Raw genomic sequence first — 25,945 nt, 5'->3', positions numbered from 1 at the left:
TGAAAAGGTGTAACAAAAGATTACCTAGAACCCTAGTACTCTCAAAATCTAAGCTATGGGATTAGACTTCTTTCTCAACTATAGACTAGAACTAAAAATTATCTCTAGGATTCCATGCATGACTAGTTTCTCCATTCTTCTTGGGCCAGATTCTTTTACCACCTTTTAGTAACTCTGTATACAAAGGGACATCAAGGTTTTCCCTTACATATGCTCTATTATGTTTCCTTCTATCAACCATTCTCCACTTTATTGTGATCTTTAGTTAACAAAATATGAGACTAAGTCACCACCCACTAGGGGAGAAACTTTTCTATAATGGCTAAAAGAAAAGAAACTTCATGGCAATAATTTTGCCCAAAACATATCTGACTAAGGGACCCAACCCAAATGATTTTAATATGGTATTCTTCAATAACATGAACTCTATATGGAAAATAAGGCACTCATAAGCATACCACACACCATATAACTTTGGTGGTATTGGGATATTTGTAAATTCTCAATGCTTGTAACTAAAAAAGAGCCAATACCAACACGAGCACAAGAAAGTATGGACATATGATAGCAGATGTACAATGTTTAACTAGAGATCTCAAAGTCCATTCATGATTTATTTAGACAAGTCCATATTAGAGTCACTATTTCGTTGGCTCTTGATTTAACAATGATTTTAACTACCTTTATTGATGTGAGAAAACCTAGGAATTAGCTAAAAACTATTTTAGGCAATCTATAAATTAAAAAGGGCCAACTAACAAGACCTCAAAGTCTTCTCCACTTCAAACTCTATAAGATTCATGTAGGTTTACCTCAAGAATTCAACTTTATCTATTCTTCAAAATGAGATTTATAGCATGAATTCTAATGACAATAGATTATTATGCCTTATTTCTTCTAATTCAATGATCTTAAGAGATGATTACCAACTACAATACCAAACCCTAGACACCATGAATCAAGTAGAGGCTGAAATTTTTACACTTAGTTAATAGAAATATAAAAGATTGATTGATTATAGTATTCTACATCATGCAAAACATTCCATTCAAATTAACTCACAAGGATGGTTAGTGCCTTATTCATTAGGCTAAACTCATAGAGACAATACACAAACTTCTAGATCCTAACTCACACTTTGTGTAAATATTGATCTATATTCACTTCAATATCTTATACTTATCATATCTTTACCCAAAACCATAATGTTCTCTCAATTTGCATTAAGCATTTACATGATCCATTAGATCATTAGCAAAAGAAAAATGAAATATAACTCATATTTAATTACAAATGAAACTCAATAAAATTTTCTATTAGAATTTCAAAAAACAAAATAGAGACAAGGAAAAAGACAAGGTCTAGAGTGAAATCAACTCTCAATATTTGTATTCATTTTCTTTGAAGTGTAGACAATTCGATGATCATCTCCATAAAAAATAACACAATAGACTAGAAACTATAACTTTGTATTCAATTTTGGGATTAATTTATAGTATTTGTTAACTAAATAAAAAATTACAAAGACTCATGCAATGAATGAAACTCAGATCCTCCTCTAGCTTGGGAACTCACTTATATAGTGTGAGTTGCAACAAGCTTCAGGCATAGAGGGAAATTGACAGCTGTCCTTGGAAAACAAGATTCACAACAAGAAAAAAACTATCATTATTACAAAGATGCTCAAGAAAAGAAAAAAATGGTATTTTTTTTCCTTTTGTAATAGCATGGCTTTCTCATCAATTGTCTTGTAGAGGGGCTAGCTCTATTGTAGCAATTTCTTGTAGATCCATTATACCTAATGATTTATCTTGTTCCATCTATTGTTCTCTAGGTTGTAGGACCACTTGTCTTGAATGTGTTATAACAGGCTTTGATATTTGGCTATTTATAACAATTGGTCTCTCTTCTACCAAATCATTGATTTGAGTGGTCATGTCTATTGTTGTCATTTGTTGCCCTTTTTCTCCTTCTATCTAAACTGCTCCATCAACTAAGCATACTTTTTCTATGACAATTGCTTTGTCCACATTCTCCCTTTCAACTATCATTTGTAACAATTGTGTTGCTAGGGAATAATCTATCATCCACTTGTCAAAAAGTGTATCATCTAGCCAGTTGAAGCTCAATATTTCCTATTCTCTCTTTAGGACATCCTTACCAATCTTTTTTATTTCAACAAAATCTTGTTTGGAAGAATCAAAAAATATTTGCACTTGTAAAATTTCCTTAGTGGTTCTAGCAAACCAAATGTAATTCTCTTTATTTATTACTTTGTTTAGCCTAATGCTCATTAATTCTTTCAATTCATTACCCCACTCTTCCTTATCTTTTATCCTACATATGCCTTTTAGTTCATGAGGAAAAATATCAAAACTTGTGGCAAGGGATTTCAAAAATAAATTATTTATTCTCCTTTGGAACAGGTTAATCTTATGATCAAAATCAAGGAGATCATTAGTTTGATCAAATGTTTTCTCTATCTGATCATCAAAATGATCAATAATAGAGAAACATAAGGTTGTGATTGAATTATCCTTGTTGATCCACTTACTCAAAATTGGTCTCAAGGTGAACTCATTATTGTTCAACTCATTCCATATTTTCACCAGTCTTGAAAAATCTAAGTAGAAAAGGACCCAACCTACCTTGTCCACTAGATGCATAATGGTATTCATGATTCTATCTTCATGTTGGATTCCTAGTTCTACATGTAGTGACCATATTTTGGCATTTTTTTCTTCAAGCTCCTTAGTTGTGTAGAAATCTGGCTTTTGAGGCATGCTTGGAATTTACACTATTGGAATAGTGTTGAAAGGTGGCACAGTGGAGGAGGAGTGACAATCATAAGCTGGCTTGACTGCCTGCTTGCATTTCCCTTTCCAAATTGCTTTTCAAATTATGCAATTTTATTTTCCAATTGGTAAATATGCCTACCCCTTTCCTCATAAGCCTCTAGTACCTTTTCAAAATTTTCATTTAATTCCAAAAACTTATTTTTATCTTTGGTAGCAACCACCACCCCAAAATTTGCCACTTTTTTATTCATCACGACCACCTTTTTGTTGTCAACCTCCTCAAGCCTATACACCATAAGACTACTTGTGTGCACAAAATCTTGGACTTCCTAAAATTTGGCCTTGTCTCTCTTCTATATGGACCACATGACCAAAGCTTTATGGTCATCATTGTACTTGACCCCTTTATGGGCTTGCATTACCTCATCTTCAGTTCTGAACTTGGTCTCTTTTTCTTTCCTTATTATATCAAAAATCATTGCATTATCAATGTCCCATTCAGATAGTATCATGACCTCTAAGTCTTGCAACAATTGACTTTCCCCTATAGGGGTTATCTATCTAAATTCCTCCATGATGATTGTTTTGACCTACTCTTCAATGTCAAAGTCTTGGCTATCAGGTTTCTCTTCTTTGATCTTTTTGATTCTTCCATCAAAATTGTCAATATTATTTTTCCAAAGAATCTAAATGAAAGCTCTAGATTTAATGAACTTTCATGATCTAGAAACTTCTTCGATGTTAGCTCCATCATATGATAAATTTCTTTTCCTCTGAAGTCCTCTACACTTAGGGCTGATAGTGGCATGAGAGGCTTTGTAGGTGCTCCTTCTTCTACCTTTGTTATGGTGATAAAAACATCCCCTTGTCCCCCTAGCTTCCTTAAATGATCCCTCAAGGAGTCTTCATCATCTATGTAGATAGGGGTTTGTGTAGGAGAATACTCCTTAACCTTGGATGAGGACCCCTATTTTAACTTCTACCTTTTAGCAATAGGTGTTGTAGGGGGCTCTTTGAGAGGTGTCATTTGTAGATGGGTACAAGTTGTCCACTTCTTGCTACAACACATCCATCATTTTTCTGCAATGTGTATTGCCCTGGGTTTATGATGGCTCTAGTAGCCAATCTCTTTCTATTTCAATAGCTTGGTCTAGATAGGCTTGAACCAAAATTTCTTTCTTCTCATTTAGGGTTTGCATAAACCCACAAAAATTATTCATAATCATGTTAATTTTATTACCCCAATATTTTACATCAATTAAGGGGTCATATTTTTGCTCTAACACATTAATGAATTCAAGCACCCTACTATATACTTTCCATTTTTCTTTCCTAACCTCCTACTCTTGCAATGAGAATTTATTCCTAATTAGATCTTCAAGAAAGTAAACAAAATGTTCATATAATTTATCTTTTTTTATATCTTTGAACATATCATAGAAACCTCTAGGATTAATGAATAAGAGTCGGACTGGGCCATCTGATACCTATCTTGAAATTTTTGTAAATGATTCCATCCTTTCTTTGTGATGACAAAATTCTAGATTACAATGAGGAAAGGAAAAATAGTACCTCTAGATCTTCCCAAGAGCTCCTTCTCTTCAAGTCCTCCTATCTTCCATAGGAATTGTACAATTCCAACCTTTAGTGGCATTTCATAGGACAAGACATGGCGCTTCCCTTGGAAACTATATACTCTAAACATGGTGGAGACTAAGTATGGGAAAATGTCTCCCCAATTTGGCTAACCTTTACTCCCTTGGTATGATCCTTAGGTATGATCAACTCTAGCAAGGGATGAGGTATTCTAAGATTATTTCCAGTTAGTAGAATTCTTAGCTTAGAAGAAAAATATCTATCAAATCTAACAAAGTTGGCATCATTGACCTCCTAGGTCATATCACCACTCCAAAGTTGGATTTGTAGTTTCACTCCATCCTTCTCCATCTCCAACTTCATCTCCTTAGAGAATAAGAAAAATCCTTTGCGCAAGCATTTGTAAATTAAAATAGAGTACTAGAAAAAGGGTTTCTCCACTTTGGCCTTGCTGATACCTATTAATCCATTATGGATTTCTTCTACTAGAAATATGGAAAATAAAAGATTAAACTCATGCCATATTGTAGTTACTGAGCAACGATGAAAACTATGGATCCTTGGATGTGATCTTGCTCATCCATCCAAAAAATATTGTAGAGGGAGGAATAGAAATCTTATGCCCTAGGATTGAAATATTTCCTTAGCAATGGCTCTGGGGAATTTATTGTGACTAGGGGTAAATGCACTATCTTAACAAAGTTCTCCTACAATGGCCTTCTCCTTAGGTATACCCTTTGAGCATCATACCTGGCTTGTAGATCCTCTAGATCAATTTTATCATGTGATGTATGGTTAGGATTTAACCTAAAAACTTCCTTAATCACTCTGGTACCACCCTAAAATGATTTTCTTCTATATGGTTCTTGACTACCCTTAGCATGAGATCATATCTCTTGGCTATCATTATTAATAAATCATCATTAAAAAAAATGCTAGGAAAAATCAATTTACTAATGTCAAATTGCCATACATTGCTCAGAGGAGTGTCATGGTTTCTCTTAGAGAACCATTTTATGAAAAACTCTAAACCTCTAGTAGATTTGTCTACATCTCTTAGCCAATTTTCTTTATCATATAAACCCTCACTGACCTTCAACCTTGGGTTTTTTGGAACTAAATCTTTCCACTTAGCTATTTCATTAGTGGATAAGAGAAATTATTTTAGAAAATCATCATGTACATTCCTCTACTAGTAGTCTACATTCCAAAAAAAATCTTGTCATGGAAGCATCTTATCTAATTTATCACAATTTAGAGTGTAATTTTGAGATGACTAAGAGCTTCAAGAACTTACCCACAAATTTTCTCACTCCACTAAAAAATTCTATCTACAATAATTCATGGTCTAAGAAAATACAATTTGAGCTCTGGTTCTTGCTTCACTTTGAATTCTTAATTAGTTGGAACTTGATAATGAATTGAATTGAAATTTTTATTCAAATTATCTGCACTTGAATTCTCATTGATCAACATTAATGTCCTAATAGTCAAATTTTAGGCAATGCCAAAAACTTAAAAATTTGGTCATCAGTCTGGCAAAGATTGAATGGTTCTATTTTAAACTAAAATGGTTGTCTTACCCTTTCAAAAAGTTTGACACGTGTCATCTCATTGCTTTCTCTCTTTAGCTAAAGTTTGAGCATCTTTAAAATGTGAGAAAGTAACGATCGTCAATCTGCTTTTGATCAAGAATCCTAAAAAATCCTAGTTTTTGTTGTATTTCCTTTTGAATTTGGGCCTACTAAGACACATGTTGAATTCTCACATTCTCACTTTGGTTAATCTTCATGCAACTTTAGAAAGAAAGAATGTGACAATCACTGAACTTTTAAGATCTGACGGTTATGAAAAAGTAATACTTTTCATTATGTTCTGTATCTGTAGCAAATTAAAACTCACCACCTATAACCTCATACTAACAAAAACCTTTGGCAACTCATAACTCAAGCTAGCCTTACCATTTCCACGTGTTGTCATGTTGCATTCTTTCTTTAGTTAATCTTTGTACAATTCCAAAAAGCAAGAATGTGATAGCCATTGATCATCTAAGATCTAACAGCTTCTATAAATTGAAGTTCTCTTATTGTAGTTAGTGCCTTCAACCAACTAGAACATGCCATTTGAAAACATACTTTGATGCATTCCATTTTGTAGCCCACAATTGAGTTTGGTCCCACTATTTCCACGTGTTGAGTTATCATTTTCTCACTTTGGTTAATTTTCATGTAACTTTAAAAAGTAAGAATGTGATAATCATCAATCTTCATCTGATCTATGGCTTGGAAAATGCACTACTTTATATTGTTTGAAAACCAAAATGAGGCACCCATAGGGACAGGTGTCAACTTGTCTCTTTCTTGCTTTAGTTAATCTTCATGCATCTTTGAAAAGTAAAAATGTGACAATCATCGATCTACTTTTGATCGATGATCATGGAAATGACTCACCTAGGGTAAAGAACTTAACACAAAGCAAAGGGTGGGCTAATCCAAGGCATACCTAAGGTTGAAAAAGAGTCAAGTGCTAGGGTATAGAAATTTTTTGCATAAATATTTAAAAGGTTGCATGAAAATTATATAATAAAAGGATTTTAAAAAGTTTTTAGGGCTTTATTTAAAAAAATTCATGTGCATATTTGAAACTATGAACAATGTAAACCAATTTTAGAAACCTAGGGCACAAACAACATTAGGGAAAAATAATTAGAGATTTTTCTAGGGTATAATCAATTAAAGGATACACAATCCCTAATTGTAAAAGGATAACTAGTTTTTTCCCACAATAATTTTGTAAATTTTTTTACATGTGAAAAACCAGGCTACCAATATGATCCAATCATCAAGAAGATCGTCATTTCAATAGATGTGGAGTTTCTTGAAAATTAGTCATGGGATGGCTTGGTGGATGAATCTTCAAAAACTTCAAGTAAAGGGATGTCTATTGATCAAGAAGATGAAATTGGTGATCAAAAAAATGAAGGATCAATAGATACACATGACTCCATACACAGGAAAAAATGAAAGCAATGCCAAACATGTAGATTTTCAGCCCCTAGCACCTCAAGATAGCTACCTATTTCCAAGAAAGACCAAGATTCTAAGGGAGATATACCACTTGATGAAAGGTATGATGAAGACCATGATGAGAGTGTTAATTTTTCATTATTTTCTCATAGTGATCCAATCTATTTTGAAGAAGCTATAAAAGAGGAGAAATGGTGTAATTCCATGGATGAGGAAATAGAGTCTATAGAAAGAAATGAATCATGGGAGTTAACTACTTTGCCTTCTGAGAAATAAGTTATTGGAGTTAAATTGGTTTACAAGACCAAGTGCAATGCTAAAAGAAAAATAGATAGGCATATGACATGATTAGTGGTCAAGGGTTACAAGTAGTAGTATGGCAGAAATTATGATGAGACATATGCCTTGGTTGAAAGAATGGAAATCATGTTTGTAGTCATAGAAATTGTAGCCAAATACAAATGGAAGGTATACCAAATGGATGTGAAGTCTGCCTTTTTGAATGGTGTATTGAAAGAAGAGGTATATGGGGAGAAACCGCCTAGATATGAAGTTGTAGGTGAAGAATACAATGTGTTTAGGTTGAAGAGATCTCTATATGGGCTCAAGAAAGCTCCATAAACATGGTAGAGTAGAATTGACTCATAATTGATGAGCAATGGCTTTAGCCAAAGCAATGGTGAGCCCATTCTCTACATCAAGGCAAAAAATGGTAAGATTTTGATTATTGTCTTATATTTAGATGACTTAATATTCATTGGAAATGATACTTTCCTAATTGGTGAGTTCAAAGAGGACATGAAGAATGAATTTGAGATGATAGAATTAGGTCTCTTGAAGTACTTTCTAGGCATAGAAGTAAAACAAATGCATGATATCATCTTTATCTCTCAAGAAAAATATGTAAATTAGATCTTGGAGAGATTCAAAATGTAGAATAGTAAGGAAGCCCCAAACCAACATCATTAGGCCTAAAGGTGAGCAAGGGATATTGTAGTGGAAATTTGAATCCAACATTATATAAAATTATGGTTGGAAGCTTGATGTATTTGATAGCAACTCGGTGATGCAAGTATCAAAGAAAACTTCAAGAACCCTCATATCACTCATGAATTTACATCTTAATTAAAATTTATTCAACATTATAGAGACATCAATACATATTTCCCAATACAATCACCATTGAATCACCATTATCAAATTAAAAATCAATCTTGAAAACATAGACTTCAATTTTGTGATTCGAGACAGGCTTGCATACTGAGATTTAACTTTAAAAAAAAATCTTATTTATTCAATCCAACAATCCCAATTAGGTGAAATTTTGTTTCCAAAACTCATAAGCACCCAATTTTATAATTCAAAGTAATGGTCTCTACACCGAGACCCATTTTCTGTGACTTTGTTAAAGATGGTTAAAAACCAGTTTTCACTAAAATGCTCATAACTTATATAAAAATTAACAAAAATATACCAAATAAATTTCATTAGAAATTTGATTCATTAATATTTCCATAAATATAAGTTTCATCCCTTGAAACAATAATTAAGTATCTATACATATTGCTTCAATATGACTATATTTGAAAATCTAGAAAAACTATCATCCATAGAATGCTCATAACTTTCTCAAATCTAAATGAAATAAAATCAAACACAAATAAATGGAAGGATTATTACTTTTCCTAATATAATATATCAATAATAAGTCATTTTTCAGCTATACGTAGATGTACAAAAAAACAACAACAAGAGAACTAGAAAGCCAATCAAAATAACAAGTTAGAATCACTCTAAATTTGTTTCAAATGTTACTATTTACTTCTATTCTGATTTTGTTCGACCTTAAAATGAATTTTATAATTTATTGACCATTTTAGACCTTTAAAATACCACCCATGACCTTTGGAGTTCCTCTTACAACTTTAATGCAATTTTACATCGTTGCACTTTTTGCAACTCTTCACCTTCTTGAAAGCTTTTGAGACTTTTGACCACTGTGATGGCATGAATTTCCATAAATATTAAAGACATATTGAAATGGCCATTTAATAATCTTTTACATGGTTATTATCCTTTCAAGGTTCATTTTAGAACTTTTTACATATTAAACCAATTAGGACCATAACTATGACAATGTGGACAACATTACATTTTTGTTACAACTTTTCTTTTCAATTGGATTCCATAGAATGACATTGAAACTAATATGAGGGAAAATAAATCACTTAAATATCCATTATGAACTCTTGTAACTATATGATGACTAGGTTCTCCTAAAACATACTCCTGAGCTTGAAATATTTCCATGTCCCATAGAAATGTGGTGGTGATAACCTATAAAAGAAATTTTGCCTCTTTGCCTCCATCTAGCTTTGATGTATTTGTTGCTCTTTCTATCCAAGAACTGTGATTCTCATTAATGGAATTTAAGTAGCTACCTCCAAGGTTCTATAACTATCAAAAGCTCACTCCTCCATACTGCATCACACACAAACAAGTTGCCTCACCCAGGAGTCCTTTCTTGCCTCTCTCCCTAGGTCTTTTGGCAACCAACCTTCTTCTAAGGCCCTTAGACCATGTCCTATGGACCCTTAGGTAGACCTCCATGTCCACCTATTTGTAGTGAATGAACATGTACATGAAACTATTTTGACTTCACAACACACATCGCATTTTTCCTAGAAATGAGGACCCCCTTTTTATTTTTTAGCTTTCTAAATCCCTAGTCTAGGGTTTGGGTGTTTTTTTTAGGGTTTTTCCTAGTGTTCTTAGCTACTCCAAGTCATAGATTGAAAACCCAAATTCCAAAAACTAGAATCATCTAAGAGAGAGTCATTTTTGCAAGAAAATGGTCCACTAGTGCACCTTCCCAAGTGCACTATTGAACCAACACATTTACAGAAGGTACTTCCTCTTTGAAGATTGTAGCTATGCACCCCAAAGAGGTGCATTGGACCTCCTCCCCCTCTTCACCTTACTTTTTTCCTTCGGGCCTTCTATATCGCAACTACATAGCTAAAATAAGTGTGCTACTGCACCACCTTGCCCTTTTCACCTGCACACACAAAGACAAGAAACATCAAGACACCCAAAACAGGGTGTGCAATAGCACACCTATCTAAGTGCATTATTGCACACCTCTTTTTGTTTTACAAAACTTAAAATACTCAACTTTAAAAGCATTCACTAAATGCCCTAGTGAAGGTGCGTAGTTGTGCATCTTCCTAGGTGCACAGCTACACACTTTCATACATTATAGTTGTATAAGGAAAAAGGCGCACTAGGAACACCTCTAAGGTGTGCTAAGTGTGCTATTTTTTGTCTTCTAGAGGTCTTTGTTAGGATTTTAGGTCATTTTAATAGTTTTTTAGGGTTTTAGGGTTCTGGGTTAGTTTTTATCGTAGTTAGGTTATATTTAAATTAATTTTTTTCAACTCTTTGGACTAATGTTTGCTTCTTTATGTAGGTAAAAAAGCATCCTTAACTTGTTGGGGTCATAATTTTTGACCTAGATCTTAGAATTCAAATCTATTTACTCTATTCGAAAGAAGAACTAAAAATGTAATTTTAGTCCCTAAAATAGTGAGCCTTTGGCTAACCTATTTTAGGGAGCAATGAAAGTTTCAACTTGAATTTTTGAGCAGAAGACCTCCAAAAAAGCTAGTTTAAAAATGCCTACAAAATCTTGTGAAAAGGTTTCAAACATTTGATCATTTTGGATAATCTGGATCACCTAGTCTTTGACCCAAAAGGATTGAGCAGTTGGAAAGAAGAAAAGATCAAAGATACAAAGGTTGGACACATGAACCAGAATAGGTTCCTCATCTTATGTAATGACAAAATTCAACACAGTGCCTTGGGATTTTAGAAGCAAAAGGAGTTTAAGTCTATGAAAGATTTTGGCTATAAAGAGGGTATAAATGATCAAAATAAGTTCAAAAAAGTGATCTAAAACCATATTTGAGCAAAACTCATAAATCATTTTCAAAAGTGAGAACTTTTATTTTTAGGTGAATTGAGCACCTTGCACAAATTTCATGTGCATAGGTGATTTTTCAATGGTGTTCTAGAAGATTTTGAAGAATTTAGAGGTGCACCAATAGTTATATCCCAACTCTAAATTTAGAGCTTTCCATGCATTGAAAATGCATTTTGACAGTAGTTTAACTCCTATGGATGCCTAATAAAGATGAAGCTTCTATTTTTGCCACTTTCGGTTACTTCTACATCATCTAAAGGCTTTCTCTTTCTTATTCTTTCATGCTTTCTTTTTTTTGGACATGTAAAGGCTCATGCATCCAATTAATGATATAAAGTGGATCAAGTTCTACTAAGAACCACTTAGAGAGTAGTTTGTACATAAATAGATTTGTTTTATTATTTTAGAAGCATATATTTTCTTAAAGAGATCTCTCACTCTCAACACAAATTGAGGAGATGATTTCCTATAAATTCAGGAATGTAATATGTCTTTCGGGCCACCATTATTTTGATGCAATAATATATGTTGTAGGTGCTCACATTTGGAGTGTACTGATTGTTGTCTAATTGTGTTATATTTTGTGAACGTATGTTCATGGAATGTAATTAAGCCAATAGTTTTATTGTGTTATTCTAGTTGTGTGATCTTTTAATTTTGGTGTTTGCTACAGGTTTACAAATTCTTCTGACATACATAGTTTGAGAAGAGATCACCATATTGTTCCTGCATAGCTTTTTGTCTCACACGAGAATACTTTTCATGGACTTGCAATCTTATGAAAAGTGAAACATCTTATACTTACTAAATTCCCCATCGACGATTACATTAGTGGAATTAAGGAAGCACTGCTCCTACTTTCATTGGTTACCTACCAATCTTTTCAAAGGCTTAACTCGCAAACGCAATGTTTCCATGGCTTATGTCTATTAGTATTTTACTTTTCATAGTATTTCCTTAGATTTCTTATTACCCTATCTTTTTTATTTGTTATGCTAACCCCTAGTTAAATTAGGAATTCATATAGTTATATTGTTAGATTACATTCATTTAAAAATAGAAAATACCAAAAACATTTTTTTTTTTGTGGTTAATTTTGAAATAGCAGGTAGATTGGTCATCTTATCTGAAATTGGTTCAAACCAGGAAAGGCCTCCTCATGAACACTCACATTTATCTTCTACTACATGGATTCTAGTAGGTCGCAAGATCACCTAGAACCTTGGAGTTGATCCTAGATCAACTTTTCAAGAGAGGAGTTTGAAAGGATTCCTGTTGTTAAGCATTCTGCAAAATGATAGCTCAATAGAAGTGGCACTAGAAGGAGGGCCTAAAAACCATTCGGCTCAAAAAACCAAAGTTACTATTTGAAAATTCTACAATTATTAGAGGAAAAAATTAATAAAAATAATAATAAAAATTCTAAGTCTAGGAATTTTCATAAGGTGCGCTAGTGTGCTGTTTTGAGAAAGTGTGCTTCTTCAGAGGTGCACTTTTCTAGAATAAAGACAAGTTCCTAGAGCTTAGTTACTTTCACAAGCATCATAGTGATAAAGAGATACCAAGAACTCCACCCATTTGCATTACATATTCCATAATCATCATCTACTCTACATTCTACTTCACATATTCACATCATTATGCACCATGTCTTTCTTCAATGCCCAAAGTTCACCTTTTAACCTAACTGGACCATTACATGACTTGCCCACAAATCCTAAATTTTTTTGCCTATGGTTCATCTATGGAGAATCATGAACAATACAAGATCATGTTAAAATTTTCAAGGAGATCTATAATTGAAACCAAATTTAGCATATAGACATTATATGCCTTCTTTTTCCTTACACTTTGGGGCAAGCATAATTCAATTTGTACCTCAATCTACTGCTAGCATCACTAAGGGATTGGAACTCTTTTGAGAGCAAGTTTCTAGAACAAGTCAAGATCTATATTGATCTAGCTATCCTACATCATTAGTTCATCTCAATTAAGAGGGATCCCTATGAGACTATTTAGTTTAATCATTGCTTCTATAGGATGTATCAAAGAATGGAGTTTCCTTACATCATACCACAAGAGGCTATCATCCAGATCTATTTTGGAATGGATTCATTAACTTATATTTTTCAAAGAAGGCTCCCACCCAGAGACATTGATACCATTGAAAATGTCTTCAAAGAGGTTGTTACATTCACGAAGCAGTTCATTGCTACTCCAATGCCAACAATTACATATTTAGGGTATGAGTCTCAAAAGAGTGCTTTCTTTGAGTAGAAGGTAGCTGCATCCTGCTAAACTTGAGAACAATATGATAGCTCCTTTTTCTAGTGATGATACAAATTTAAATTTTGTGATGGAATTTTTTTAAAAATTATTTGATAGGGTTATGTTTATATTGTTTTCATTCATAGTTTAACCCTAGAAAATTTTTAGGATCTCCATCATTTTTTATCCCTAACCCTAGGCCATATAAGTGAGTAGGATTTTATTTTTTCCTTGCACATTATTTCTTATGATGTTACGAGGGAGGGTTAGTGGAATATTGTAAGAAAGGGTGTTAACCTTTTCTGATCTCATAATTAAGGTTGTGTCATGATATCATGGATAAAATTTTGAACCTTCCCAATCACATGATATCTTTTGTATTGTATGATTACATAACCTTTTATTTTGTTTGTGTTGTGATCTTCTCCGATGTTATGATGAAAGGCTCATCATGTTGTTAGGAGTAGTGAAATTGGTATCTACGATACTACTAAGATGGGGCCCATCATGAGATCACCAAGTGCAAATATGGAGGCCATGATCTTACAAAATTTTGTAAGATCATGGAAAGACAGAGGATGACCCATGATATTACAGATAGATTAGAGGATTAAGAGGCTTAGTTTGGGGGTGTGCGATGTTATGATGGTTGACTTTTTCATGTCTTTGGGGCATGGAAAATGGATGTCTATGATCCTAGAATTAGCCTTTATTAGAGGATTATGGAGGCAAGGATATTGGTCAATGATGTTATGAAAGGCTACAATCCTAGGACAGGGAGATGCTATGATAAACCCATTATTGTCAAATCACAAGGTGGAGTTCAAATGGATGTGATGCCATGATATTGTTGACAAATTGGGGAAGGCAAGAGCAAGAGCTCTGATATTATGATTAGTTGTAAGATCAGAGGAGGAATGATGAGGGCCTATGATCTTATGAATGTTGTAAGATCGTAACATGATTTTCAAAACTTAATGATGCTACAATAGGATGTTCATCGTATCATTGGGGAAGCCAAGATTGAAGAGGTGAGATATTATGAAAGTGTAGTATGAGGGGCTTGTTGTAATATTGTAAAGGGGAATTTCAAATGTTTCAACTGTTGATGAGGATGTGGGGCCTGCCCAAGTGGTGATGGAAAATTAGATACTAACACTTGGCACAAAGTGGCAATCAGGGAAAAGAAAAATGAATAAAAATTAAAAGATTAGAGATTTTCAATGTGTAAATGTTGAAAGGATTATAAATTGAATAATATTATATAGTTTCAACTATATAGTTTTATTTTTCATTTAATATTCTATTCTTGGCCTGGGGCCTAAAAATTTCAAATCAATCTCAAGGGCATGATTTATATTAGAAATGTGCAGTATGATATACCATTGGAATTGGAAAAGAAATGAATTTTCCATTTTTCTAGTTAGTTTTTGAGTAGGCATCGACTAGTAGTAGCTATAGGCAATTTTTTTTGTTTTCAGGGGGATCTTAGTGAAAAATGCAAAATTATGTTTCCAGTTTGATTTGAGAACAAATTTTGATCATATATGATTTCATCATCAGTTATGAGGGAGATTTGATAGTTTTAAGTGTAGCTGGGAGAAATTATATTTTTTGCAGCAGAATGGATGAATCATCACAGACAAGAAGGATGAGTATTGGTACTCAATCAATTCAACAATGAAGTAGCTAAGATATTTTACAAGCTAGGTAGATAAAGTACATGGAGAAGAAAAGATCAAAGATTCAACATTAATGCTTTTTTTCATCTCAGCTACTTATCTTTTTTATCGATATTTTTGGAAGAACGTTCTGTGTATTTATTATATGCATCTTCCAAAAGTTTGGTGTATCCATTAAAATTTTGACATGTGTCCTCCTCTCATCTATAGCTTGTTGCAACCCTATATATGGGTTTCCAAGATGAGAAGTAGAGGTCGGTTGTTTGTAGAATTTTTATATGTGTCATGTATTATATTGCAGTCTATCCATTTTTATTCTGTAGTTATCTGAATGAGTTCACATGTATGCATACTTGAATACAAAAGGAATATTTGGGACCAATGGTTTTATCACTGTGTCATACTATGAGTTTAATTTATAGTGTTAAGATTTAAATTGAAGGATTTATCCTTAAATATCATTATCTTTGAAATTTTGTCTCTTTTTCATATATCTATAGCTTTGGGACTGAATAGACAAGTTTCTCTTTAGTTTAATGCAATCCAAAAGGTTGTATGTCTCTTATTGATTACTACTAATTTAAAGAATCAGGTAATTACTTTCTATAATTGGTAAGGTTTAGAGTTTATGGAAAGGATGAGAATTAGAATGAAATTAAAATTTTAATGTTGACATTTTCAATCACAAGTTGATTAAAAAAGGTCTAAACCTGCTAATCTCTACCTCTATATCCCATTGGATAAAGCATTGGTCCATTCTAAGGTTCAAGAGTAAATTGTTGATTCACCTTTTTACATAACAATCACAACAAAAAATCAATTTAATTTCATGCATTGAAGAGATAGAAGTGTAGGTCATGGCTTATTTGTTGTTACTTTCTTTGGTTGTAATTAGCTACTACAGTCAGAATGTTTGTTAGAAAATTATAGAAGAATATTGACCATTTCTGCTATAGGGGATAATCTTGCAGAGAAAAGTATCAAGTTAATGAGATAAATCCCTTAGGTTTCCCTATCTTGGTTTAGTAGAGCCTAAAGTGAAGGGAGTCTTAGTGAATCTATTAATGTTGGCCTAGAACTGAGATTTAGCCTTGCTGAATATAGGATTTAGCTCATCCTTGTCTCTGTTTCCTAGTATCAAGTTTAAATTCATTTGATATGTTCTTTTCAAGAAAGAACTCCAACATAATATGGATAGAGAATTTAAGGCCATGAAGGAGATGATGTCTCTTTTATCCAATGAACTCATTAAAATAAAGTTAAATTCCTCAAGAAACCAAGGCAATCATCCAAGACAACTTGCTACCAAAAATAATTATTCTCAAAATCAGAGGCAAAATTTTGGCCTTTACAATAACATCAACAATGAAAACAATGGTATTATAGGTATGAGTCCAAGTGAAAATGGATATGGGTCCAATAATGTTTTGGATCAACCTCCCCAAGTCATGGTGGAACAATCTTTGCAGTTTAGTGCAATGACGTTTGAATCATATGATAAATCTATAGGAGGACAAAATGATGTAGATGATCAAGAGGAGTTTGTGTTCCCATTCAATGAAGAAATTCTTCCAAGTGTTGATGTTTCAATAAGTGTGGATATGCCAATAAATTTAGAGGATGGGAAAATTTTTGAAGTTCCAAAACTCCATGAAGTTGAAAAAAGTGATGGAAATGCAAGTGATCCCAAAGTTGGTGAGATTTTTGAATTAGAAAGTCATCAAGATGTAGATACCAATTCTTCCTACTATGATGTTGATTCCCCATTGGATAATGATAAGATACCACCTTCAAAATTAGATTTTTCATTAGAAGAAATGGATAGAGTGCTCAATTTGGTCTCAAGCTTGACTAAGGAAATGTCTATTTGTGGGTATTCTACATATATATCAAACCATGCAATAACCAAGTCATGTAGAATCCATCCATTTGGGTTCCATTTAGAAGAAAGTTGTCCTGATTTCATGTTAGCTTGGGAGATCCCAATGGAGGGAAAATATATTTCTAAATAGGCTTCTTTGGGATATGAGGTAGAAAACATCTTGATCAATGATATTAATGAATCTTATAATTTCAAAGGAAGGTTGATGATTGAATTTTCTAGTCTGAAGGAACCTAAAGTGTTTCCATGTGTCTGTGAAGTTGTGTACTATGAGATAAGACCAACAAAAGGAGAGATTACAATGTGTGAGTGTACCCCTATGGTGGGAGATTCACTAGATCAGGTGATATATTTCCATTATCCCTCTCAATTTGATGATTTTCAATTTGAATATGATGCTAAAGGTAAGAGAACTTGTTTCTAGATTAATCATGGTCATGGAGAGTTACCACAACTTCTAATTTTATGTGATTTGTGCTTGGAATTTGAAGAAAGATTGTCCAAATTTTATTTTTTTGAGTACAAAGACAAGTCAACATTTTTTAGAACAATATGGTGTGGTTCATTACTGTTGCACATAATGAGAAATCTACTAATAACCACCCTGCATTCTTATTACTTAAGGTTTTTTGTATATAAGTTTTTGTTTTTGTTTTTTTTTTCTTAGTCTTTTTTAGTCTTTCTAGTTAGGTGTTAGTTTTTGTTGAGTCGAGTCTTTTTTGTTTGGGATTTTTTTCTTTTCATTTCTTTTTCTTTCAAAGTTTCATCAATCTATGGGTTAAGTGCACTCAATATTTTATCTTGATATATCTCATTAAACTACTTTTTGGTTTCGACTTTTAGGAAGAGGTATTTCTTTATCAAAATATTTTAATGATTTTTTTTCTTATACCAACTAAGGAATGGATGTTACTTGTAGTAATAGGGAACTTTTAGTCTTGAATTCAAAATTGCAAATCAGCAAGTTTTCAACACTTTGAAAATTTAAAGATTGGTTATCTTAGGTCTTTTCGAACCAAGGTTGATGATAGCAAGGGATAGTATAAACCCTACTAGTTCAAATAGAAGGGTATCTTGAAGGAATTGCTAAGATCATTGTTTGGCAGGAGAGTTTTCTAAAGGTTCTTAAAAGAGGAATGGAAGGGATGTTCACAAAAGATCGAATCCAAGAAATGACACCAATGTTTTGGCCACATGGTCTAAGCATGGTTAGGAAACAAAAAGAAAATAAAAAAGAAATAAAGGTGTTAAGAATGAAAGATTCTACAAATTTTGAGAAAGGTAATCTGGCTATAAGTATATGCATTCTCAATAAGATATCTGGTACCAAGACATTGCTTCATCAAATAATCAAAATGTGATATTATGAGCTACATGGAGAAAATATGCAAAGGATTGCCAAGGACTTCAAATGAAAAAGTGACAACCCATCAAGAGCCCTTAGAACTAATTCTCTCATTTGGTTGGACAAAGGATTGACAAACAACTTTCATGAAGATTCTTGATGAATGGACTAGAATGGGGTGGAAGATTGTTTCCAAGTTGTCAATTTTTTTTGATAGACTACATCCTAAGATTTCAAAGGAAATAAACACACTCAACACACACTGGACTTGGAGATTTGAGATTTTGAGGATTTGACTGAAAAGTGACTCAAAATATGCTTGAAGTGTTCGAGATTTAGTTGGTGTTGGATACATATCATAGGAATGTTTGTTGATGAAGGAATGCCTTTGTCATTTCTTCCTTTTTTTTGGGGCTATTTTTTGTGGTTTCACAATGCATGCCCCATTTTTCCTAGAAATGGAGACCCCCTATTTTATTTTTTAGCTTTCTAGATCCCAAGTCTAGGATTTGAGTCCTTTTTTTAGGGTTTTTCCTAGCACTTTTAGCTAATATGGGTCCTGGCATCAAAACCTTGATTCGAAAAATCATAATCATTTAAGAGAGAGTCATTTTTGCAAGAAAATGGCACACCAGTGTACCTCCCTAGGTGTGCTAGTGTGCCAACACAATTGGAGAAGGCACTTCCTCTTTCAAGTGCATAGCTGCTCACCCCAATGAGGTGAGCTAGACCCCCTCCCCCTCTTTACATTGTTTTCTTCCTCTGAGCCTTCTATATCAAACCTACACAACTAAAGCCGCACACCCCAAAGAGGTGCACTAGACCCCCTCCCATTTTTCACCTTGTTTTCTTCCTCTGAGCCTTCTATATTGCACCTACATAGCTGAAATAGGTGTTCTACTATGCCACCTTGCCCTTTTCACCTACACACACAAAGACAAGAAACATTAAGACACCCAAAAAAGGGTGCACAACAACGCACCTATTTGGGTGCACTGTTGCACACCTCTAGGTGCACAATCATGCACTTTCATACATTAGAGTTGTATAAGGAAAAAGGTGCACTCTTTTCTATCTTCTAGAGGTTTTAGTTAGGATTTTAGGTCTTTTTAATATATTTTTTGGGTTTTAGGGTTTTGTGTCAGTTTTTATTGTAGTTAGGTTATATTTAAATTAAGTTTTTCAACTCTTTAGACTAATGTTTGCTTCTTTGTGTAGGTAAAAAATTATCCTTAACTTGTCAGGGTCATAACTTTTGACCTAGAGCTCAGAAATCAAATTTGTTTATGCCATTGGAAAGAGGAACTGAAAATATAATTTTAATCCCTAAAATAGCAAGCCTTTAGATACCCAATTTTAGGGACTGATGGAAGTTTCAACTTGAAATTTTGAGCAGAAGAGCTCCGAAAAAGCCAGTTAAAAAAGGCCTAGAAAATCTTGTGAAAAAGTTTCAAACATTTGATCATTTTGGATAATCTAGATCACTTGGTCTCTAACCAAGAAGGATTAAGTAGTTGGAGGGAAGAAAAGATCAAAGATACAAAGGTTGGACACATGAACCAAAATAGGTTCCTCATCTTATGCAATGACAAGATTCAACACAGGTGCCTTAGGATTTTAGAAGCAGAAGGAGTTTAAGTATATGAAAGCTTTTGGATATAAAGAGGGTATAAATCATCAAAAGGATAAAAATAGGTACACAAAAGTGATCTAAAACCACATTTGAGAAAAACCTAGAAATTATTTTCAAAACTGAGAATTTTGATTTTTTGGCAAATTGAGCACCTTGCACAAATTTCATACTAGTGCACTGGTGTGCCAAATGCATAAGTGTGCTTCTTCAATGGTGTTCTAGAATATTTTGAAGAATTTAGAGGTGTGCTGATAATTAACTACCAGTTTTAAATTTAGAGCTTTCCATGCATTGGAAACACATTCTGACAATAGTTTAACTCCTATGGATGCCTACTGAAGATGGAGCTTCTATTTTTTCCACTTCTATTTACTTTTGTACATCATCTAAAGGCTTTCTCTTTCTTATTCTTTCATTCTTTTTTTTTTTTATGACATGTAAAGGCTTATGCATCTAATTAATGATATAAAGTAGATAGAGTCCTACTAAGCACCAGTTAGAGAGTCAGTTTGTACATAAATAGATTTGTTTTATTATTTTAGATGCATATATTTGCATAAAGAGTTCTCTCACTCTCAAAAAAAATTGAGGAGATGATTTCCTATAAATTCAATAATGTAATATGTATTCTGGGCCACCATTATTTTGATACAATAATAAATGTTGTTGGTGATTGCATTTCGAGTGTAATGATTCTTGCCTAAGTGTGTTATATTTTTTGAATGTATGTTCATGGAATGTAATTGAGCCAATAGTTTTATTGCATTATTATGGTTGTGCGATCTTTTAATTTTGGTGTTTTCTATAGGTCTACAAATTTTTTTGATGTGCTTAGTTCAAGAAGAGATCGCCATATTGTTCCTGCATAGCTTTTTGTCTTGCATGAGCACACTTTCCATGGCCTTGCAATTTGATGAAAAGTGAAACATATTACAATTACTAAATTCCCCATTGATGATTGCATCGGTGGAATTAAGGAAGTGTTGCTCCTACTTTCATTGGTTACCTACCAATTTTTTTGAAGGCTTAACTCACAAACACATTGTTTTTTCGGCTTATGTCTATTAGGATTTTACTTTTCATATTATTTTCTTGGATTTCTTGTTAGCCTATCTTTGTTATTTTCTTTGCCAACACCTGGTTAAATTAAGAATTCATATAGTTACATTGTTAGATTGCATTCATTTAAAAATAGAAAATACCAAAAACATATCTTTTTTTTTTCTTTGATTTTTAAATAGCAAGCAGACTAGTAATGTTATCCAAAATTGGTTTGAACTAGCAAAGGCCTCCTTATGAACACTCACATTTATCTTCTATTGAGCAGATTCTAGTAGGTCGCAAGATCACCCAGAACCTTGGGGTTGATCCTAGACCAATGTTTCAATAGAGGATTTTGAAAGGATTCTTGTCATTAAGCATCGTGCATAATGATGGCTCAATAGAAACCAAATATTCATCTTCTTTCCAACAAGGTCTTGGTATGAATCCTTTACAATCTCAAGAGCTTCTTGCTCTAATACCAATTTGATGCAAGTATAAAATAAAACTTCAAGAACCCTCATATCACTCATTAATTTCCATCTTGAATAAAATTTATTCAACATTCTAGATACATCAATACATATTTCCCAATACAATCATCCATCAGATCACCATTATCAAATAACAAATCAAACTTGAAAACATAGACTTCAATTTTGCCATTCGAGACAAGCTTGCATATAGAGAATCATAAATTTTAAGCCAAATCTTATGTCTTCAATCCATCCATCCACATTAGGATAGATTAATCCAACAACATATTAAAACATTAGAAACATCCAATGGTAGAATTCAAAGTTATGGTCTCTACACCAAGATCCATTTTCTATGACTCTATTGAAGATGGTTAAAAATCAATTTTCACTAAAATAGTCATAACTTACACAAAAATTAACAAAAATGTACCAAATCAATTTCAATAAAAATATTATTCATTACTCTTTCCATAAATATAAGTTTCATCCCTTGAAACAATAATTAAGTATCCATACATGTTGCTTCAATATGACTATAATTTGAAAATCTATAAAAACTATCATCCATAGAATGCTCATAACTTTCTCAAATATGAATGAAATAAACTTAAACAAAAATAAATGGAAGGATTATTCATTTTCATACTATATCATATCAATAATACATCATTTTTAGGTTGTACATGGATGTACTAGACCTAAAAACAACAAGAGAACTAGAAAGCCAATCAAAATAATGAGTTGCAATCACTCTAAATTTGTTTCAAATGTTACCATTTCCTTCCATTCTGATTTCATTTGACCATAAAATTAATTTTATATTTTCTTGACCATTTAAGACCTTAAAAATACCACCCATGACCTTTGGACTTCCTTTTACAACTTTAATGCAATTTTACATTGTTGCATTTTTTGCAACTCTTCACCTTCTTGAAAGCTTTTGAGACTTTTGACAAATGTGATGTCATGACTTTGCATAAACATTAAAGACTTATTGAAATGAACATTTAATAACCTTTTACATGGTTATTATTCCTTCAAGGGTCATTTTACAAATTTTTACATATTAAACCAATTAGGACCATAACTATGACAATGTGGCCAACATTACATTTTTGTTACAAATTTTCTATTCAATTGGATTCCATAGAATGGCATTGAAACTAATATGAAGGAAAATAAATCATTAAAATATTCATTATGATCTCTTGTAATTATATGATGGCTAGCTTCTCCTGCACCACTTGGCCTAACATGATGCATGCAATAAGTTTGATTTCTAGATTTATGGAAACACCAAAGGGTTCCCATTGGCAAGAAAGAAAGAGGATACTAAGGTATGCAAATGATACCAAGGGATTTGGCATTTTGTACATTGTTGATGATGATTTTAAGTTGAGTAGGTATACCGATAGTGATTGGGTTGGATGTCTAAATGATAGGAAGAGAACTTCTAGTTATATGTTTCATATGGGCTCAAGTGAAATTTAATGGGCATCCAAGAAGTAACCTATTGTTTCTTAATCTACAATAGAGGTTGACTACATAGAAGTGAATGTTGAAGCATGTCAAGATATTTGGCTAAGGGAATCTTGGCAGATTTGAATGAAAAAGAAGAGGATAAAACCACATTTTTTTGTGACAACATTTCCTCAATTGCACTCTCGAAGAATCTAGTATTCCATGGGAGAAGAAAGCACATTGAGATTAGATATCACTTCATTAGAGAGCTAGTGGAGAATGGAAAAATTAAGATGGAATTTTATAAGTTTGAGTAGCAGCTAGTAGATATATTCACTAAGCCACTGGGCATAGCAACTTATATGCACCTAAGAAGTAGTCTTGGCATAATTGATTTGGATCGGGAGTGATACTTACTTGTTGGTTTAGGATAAAGGGGGAGTATTAAAAATTGTTAGTTACCCCTTGAGCTAATCATCCACCTACCCATCAGAAACATTAAATTTGATATATGAGTTCAAATCCAATAATGAAAGGAATTTTTTTGAGATTAGAAAAAAGGGGAGAATGCTCATTCATTTGATAAGAAGAGAAAGGATAGAGAATTGTTGAAGAGAGAATAGATTTCAGAGAGTAGAAGGAAGGTTCAAGAAATTAGGAAGAAGATCAAAGGTTTAAGCAGCACAAGTCTTGATCTTTTATTCTTTGTATGTTCATTTTGTTTGTCCTGTTGAAGTAGTGATTGCTCTAGACTTTATTGTATACAACCTTCTAGTGTTGTAAGTTAATATTACAAAAAGAAGTTGTATGTTAGAGTATTTTGATTTTGGTTGAAGCCATATGCTTCCAAATCTACAATGGTTGAATAGGTTTTTGAATAGAAATAAAGAAAGTAAGCATATTAGTGAATCTCCAGTTATTTGGCTTGTTGTCATTTCTATTCCTATCTATTCTACATTGTGCTTACTATTAGAGAAGAATAGAGTTACAAGTTCTTTGTTTTTATCTCTATGCTTTAATAGTGGAAGAAACTAGACTGTAGGTTAGTCACCAAGTAACTCATTATCCTTGTTAACCAAGTTCTCTACCCTAACTTAGTTCTAGTGTTGATCTAGTCCATGTCTTTACCAAACCTTTTTGGTCTTAGTGCTAACTAAGCTCACTCGGTCACTGTATTATCCAAGCTCACTTGGTCCCCTCCATGACCAAGTTGACCAATTTCACTTGGTGTAGTGTTTTCTGAGCCTTTTTTTTGCTGAGTTCTTTCCTATGGAGACTGAGTCACTAAGGTCCCATTACTGTTGAGAAGCTTGACATTGTCTATCACTCAACTACTTAAGATGTTGAGCAACTTGGCACTCACTGTGTCAATTTATTGCCAAGAAAAATTTGTTCTAAAGTTTCCATAATAGTGGGTGGTACTAGTTTTATAGGAAAACTAATCATGAAGGTCATCTTACTTATGTTTTGTTCAGGCTAGAAGTAGTCTTTGACATTGACAAAGTACAAATGCTTTTATCCTTCAAACAACTTGGTGCCAAACTTGTTGAGGTAAGAAAAACTTTATTTTGACATAACATCTAATAGTAGTTTTATATGTATATAAAGTTGAAATTATTTGCACAAATGGAGTTCAAATAACTATAATAATAATTATTATTATTATTATTATAGAAATCTCATGAATTGTTGGTTGTTACAAATTCTATTGTTAGATCTATTTGTTTTGTTACAAATTATGAGCATTGTAGATTATGAAAATCTAATGTTCAAGGATTGTTATTTTCTTAAAAATTGATATTAGCTTCATATTTTTTAAAGAATTTTGTTTGAAATTATTGCTAATATAATAGATTGTAGTGTAATATTATTAATAGTTTATCAATAATTTTCTAGATTAAGTTTATCTAGTTTGTTGATTTAAAAATATTAATTATTTATACTATTAAATTTTGAAATCTAATATCATAAATGTTTAATTGTTAAAAATTATATAATAGAGTCATTTTTTTTATTGATTTTTTTATATAGAATGCTCACATAATCCAATTTTGAAATAGAAGTTATCAACACTAAACCATTATTCATTCATATATCTATCTATTTCATTGAAAATTTAGAATATAGTTTCATGATACTATGCAGGGTTCATTGGACGACCAGCAAAAGCTTGTTGATGTCTTAAAAGAAGTAGATGTTGTGATCAGTGCTATTTCAGGTGGTGTGGTGCACCACCATATACTTGAACAACTCAAACTTGTGGAGGCCATCAAAGAATGTGACCATATTAAGGCAAGAGGATTTTATTCAAACATAAAATCAATATAGAGAAAAATTATGTTATTGTACGTTATAATTAGATCTAAGAAAATAGATATTATATATATACAATATACTTTACAAAATATAATAGCATTCTATTTGGGCATGATATAAAAAAAAAATTATTTGTTGAATACTTTTTCTAATTAATAAATGTTTTTTTCTCATATATGTAGTAAGTGAATAGTATTTAAAATGCACATTTTAAGTAGTATTAGAAATCTTGTTAACATAACATTGTTAAAAGAGACTATTCATGATGATATTACGTATGATGACTAAGATTGATTGTAAGAAATTTGGCTAATTAAGAAATAATTGAAATATATAATGGTATTCTAGTTGACTATGATACTATGTAAAATATTTAATTTTTTCAATTAATAAAATTATTTTTAACTTATTTATTTATGTATGTATGTATAGTGAC

The 25,945-nt window shown here is 32.5% G+C and overlaps 1 protein-coding gene across 1 annotated transcript in view; it reads left to right on the top strand.

Moving 5' to 3' along the window:
- LOC149572468 (bifunctional pinoresinol-lariciresinol reductase 3-like) overlaps nucleotides 1-25,945 on the top strand; it is a 136,851-nt gene that overhangs the window by 68,188 nt on the left and 42,718 nt on the right. Inside the window, exon 2 of the mRNA XM_089811378.1 lies at nucleotides 25,339-25,485. Within this exon, the coding sequence (XP_089667504.1) occupies nucleotides 25,339-25,485 (147 nt within the window). The remainder of the gene's footprint in view (nucleotides 1-25,338; nucleotides 25,486-25,945) is intronic.

The sequence above is a fragment of the Cupressus sempervirens genome, chromosome 2, assembly GCF_028749045.1.
Source record: "Cupressus sempervirens isolate cs-2001-9-10 chromosome 2, ASM2874904v1, whole genome shotgun sequence".
Lineage (NCBI taxonomy): Eukaryota > Viridiplantae > Streptophyta > Pinopsida > Cupressales > Cupressaceae > Cupressus > Cupressus sempervirens.
Note: the sequence above shows the minus strand (reverse complement) of the source record. Positions and strands in the feature narration are given on the sequence as shown.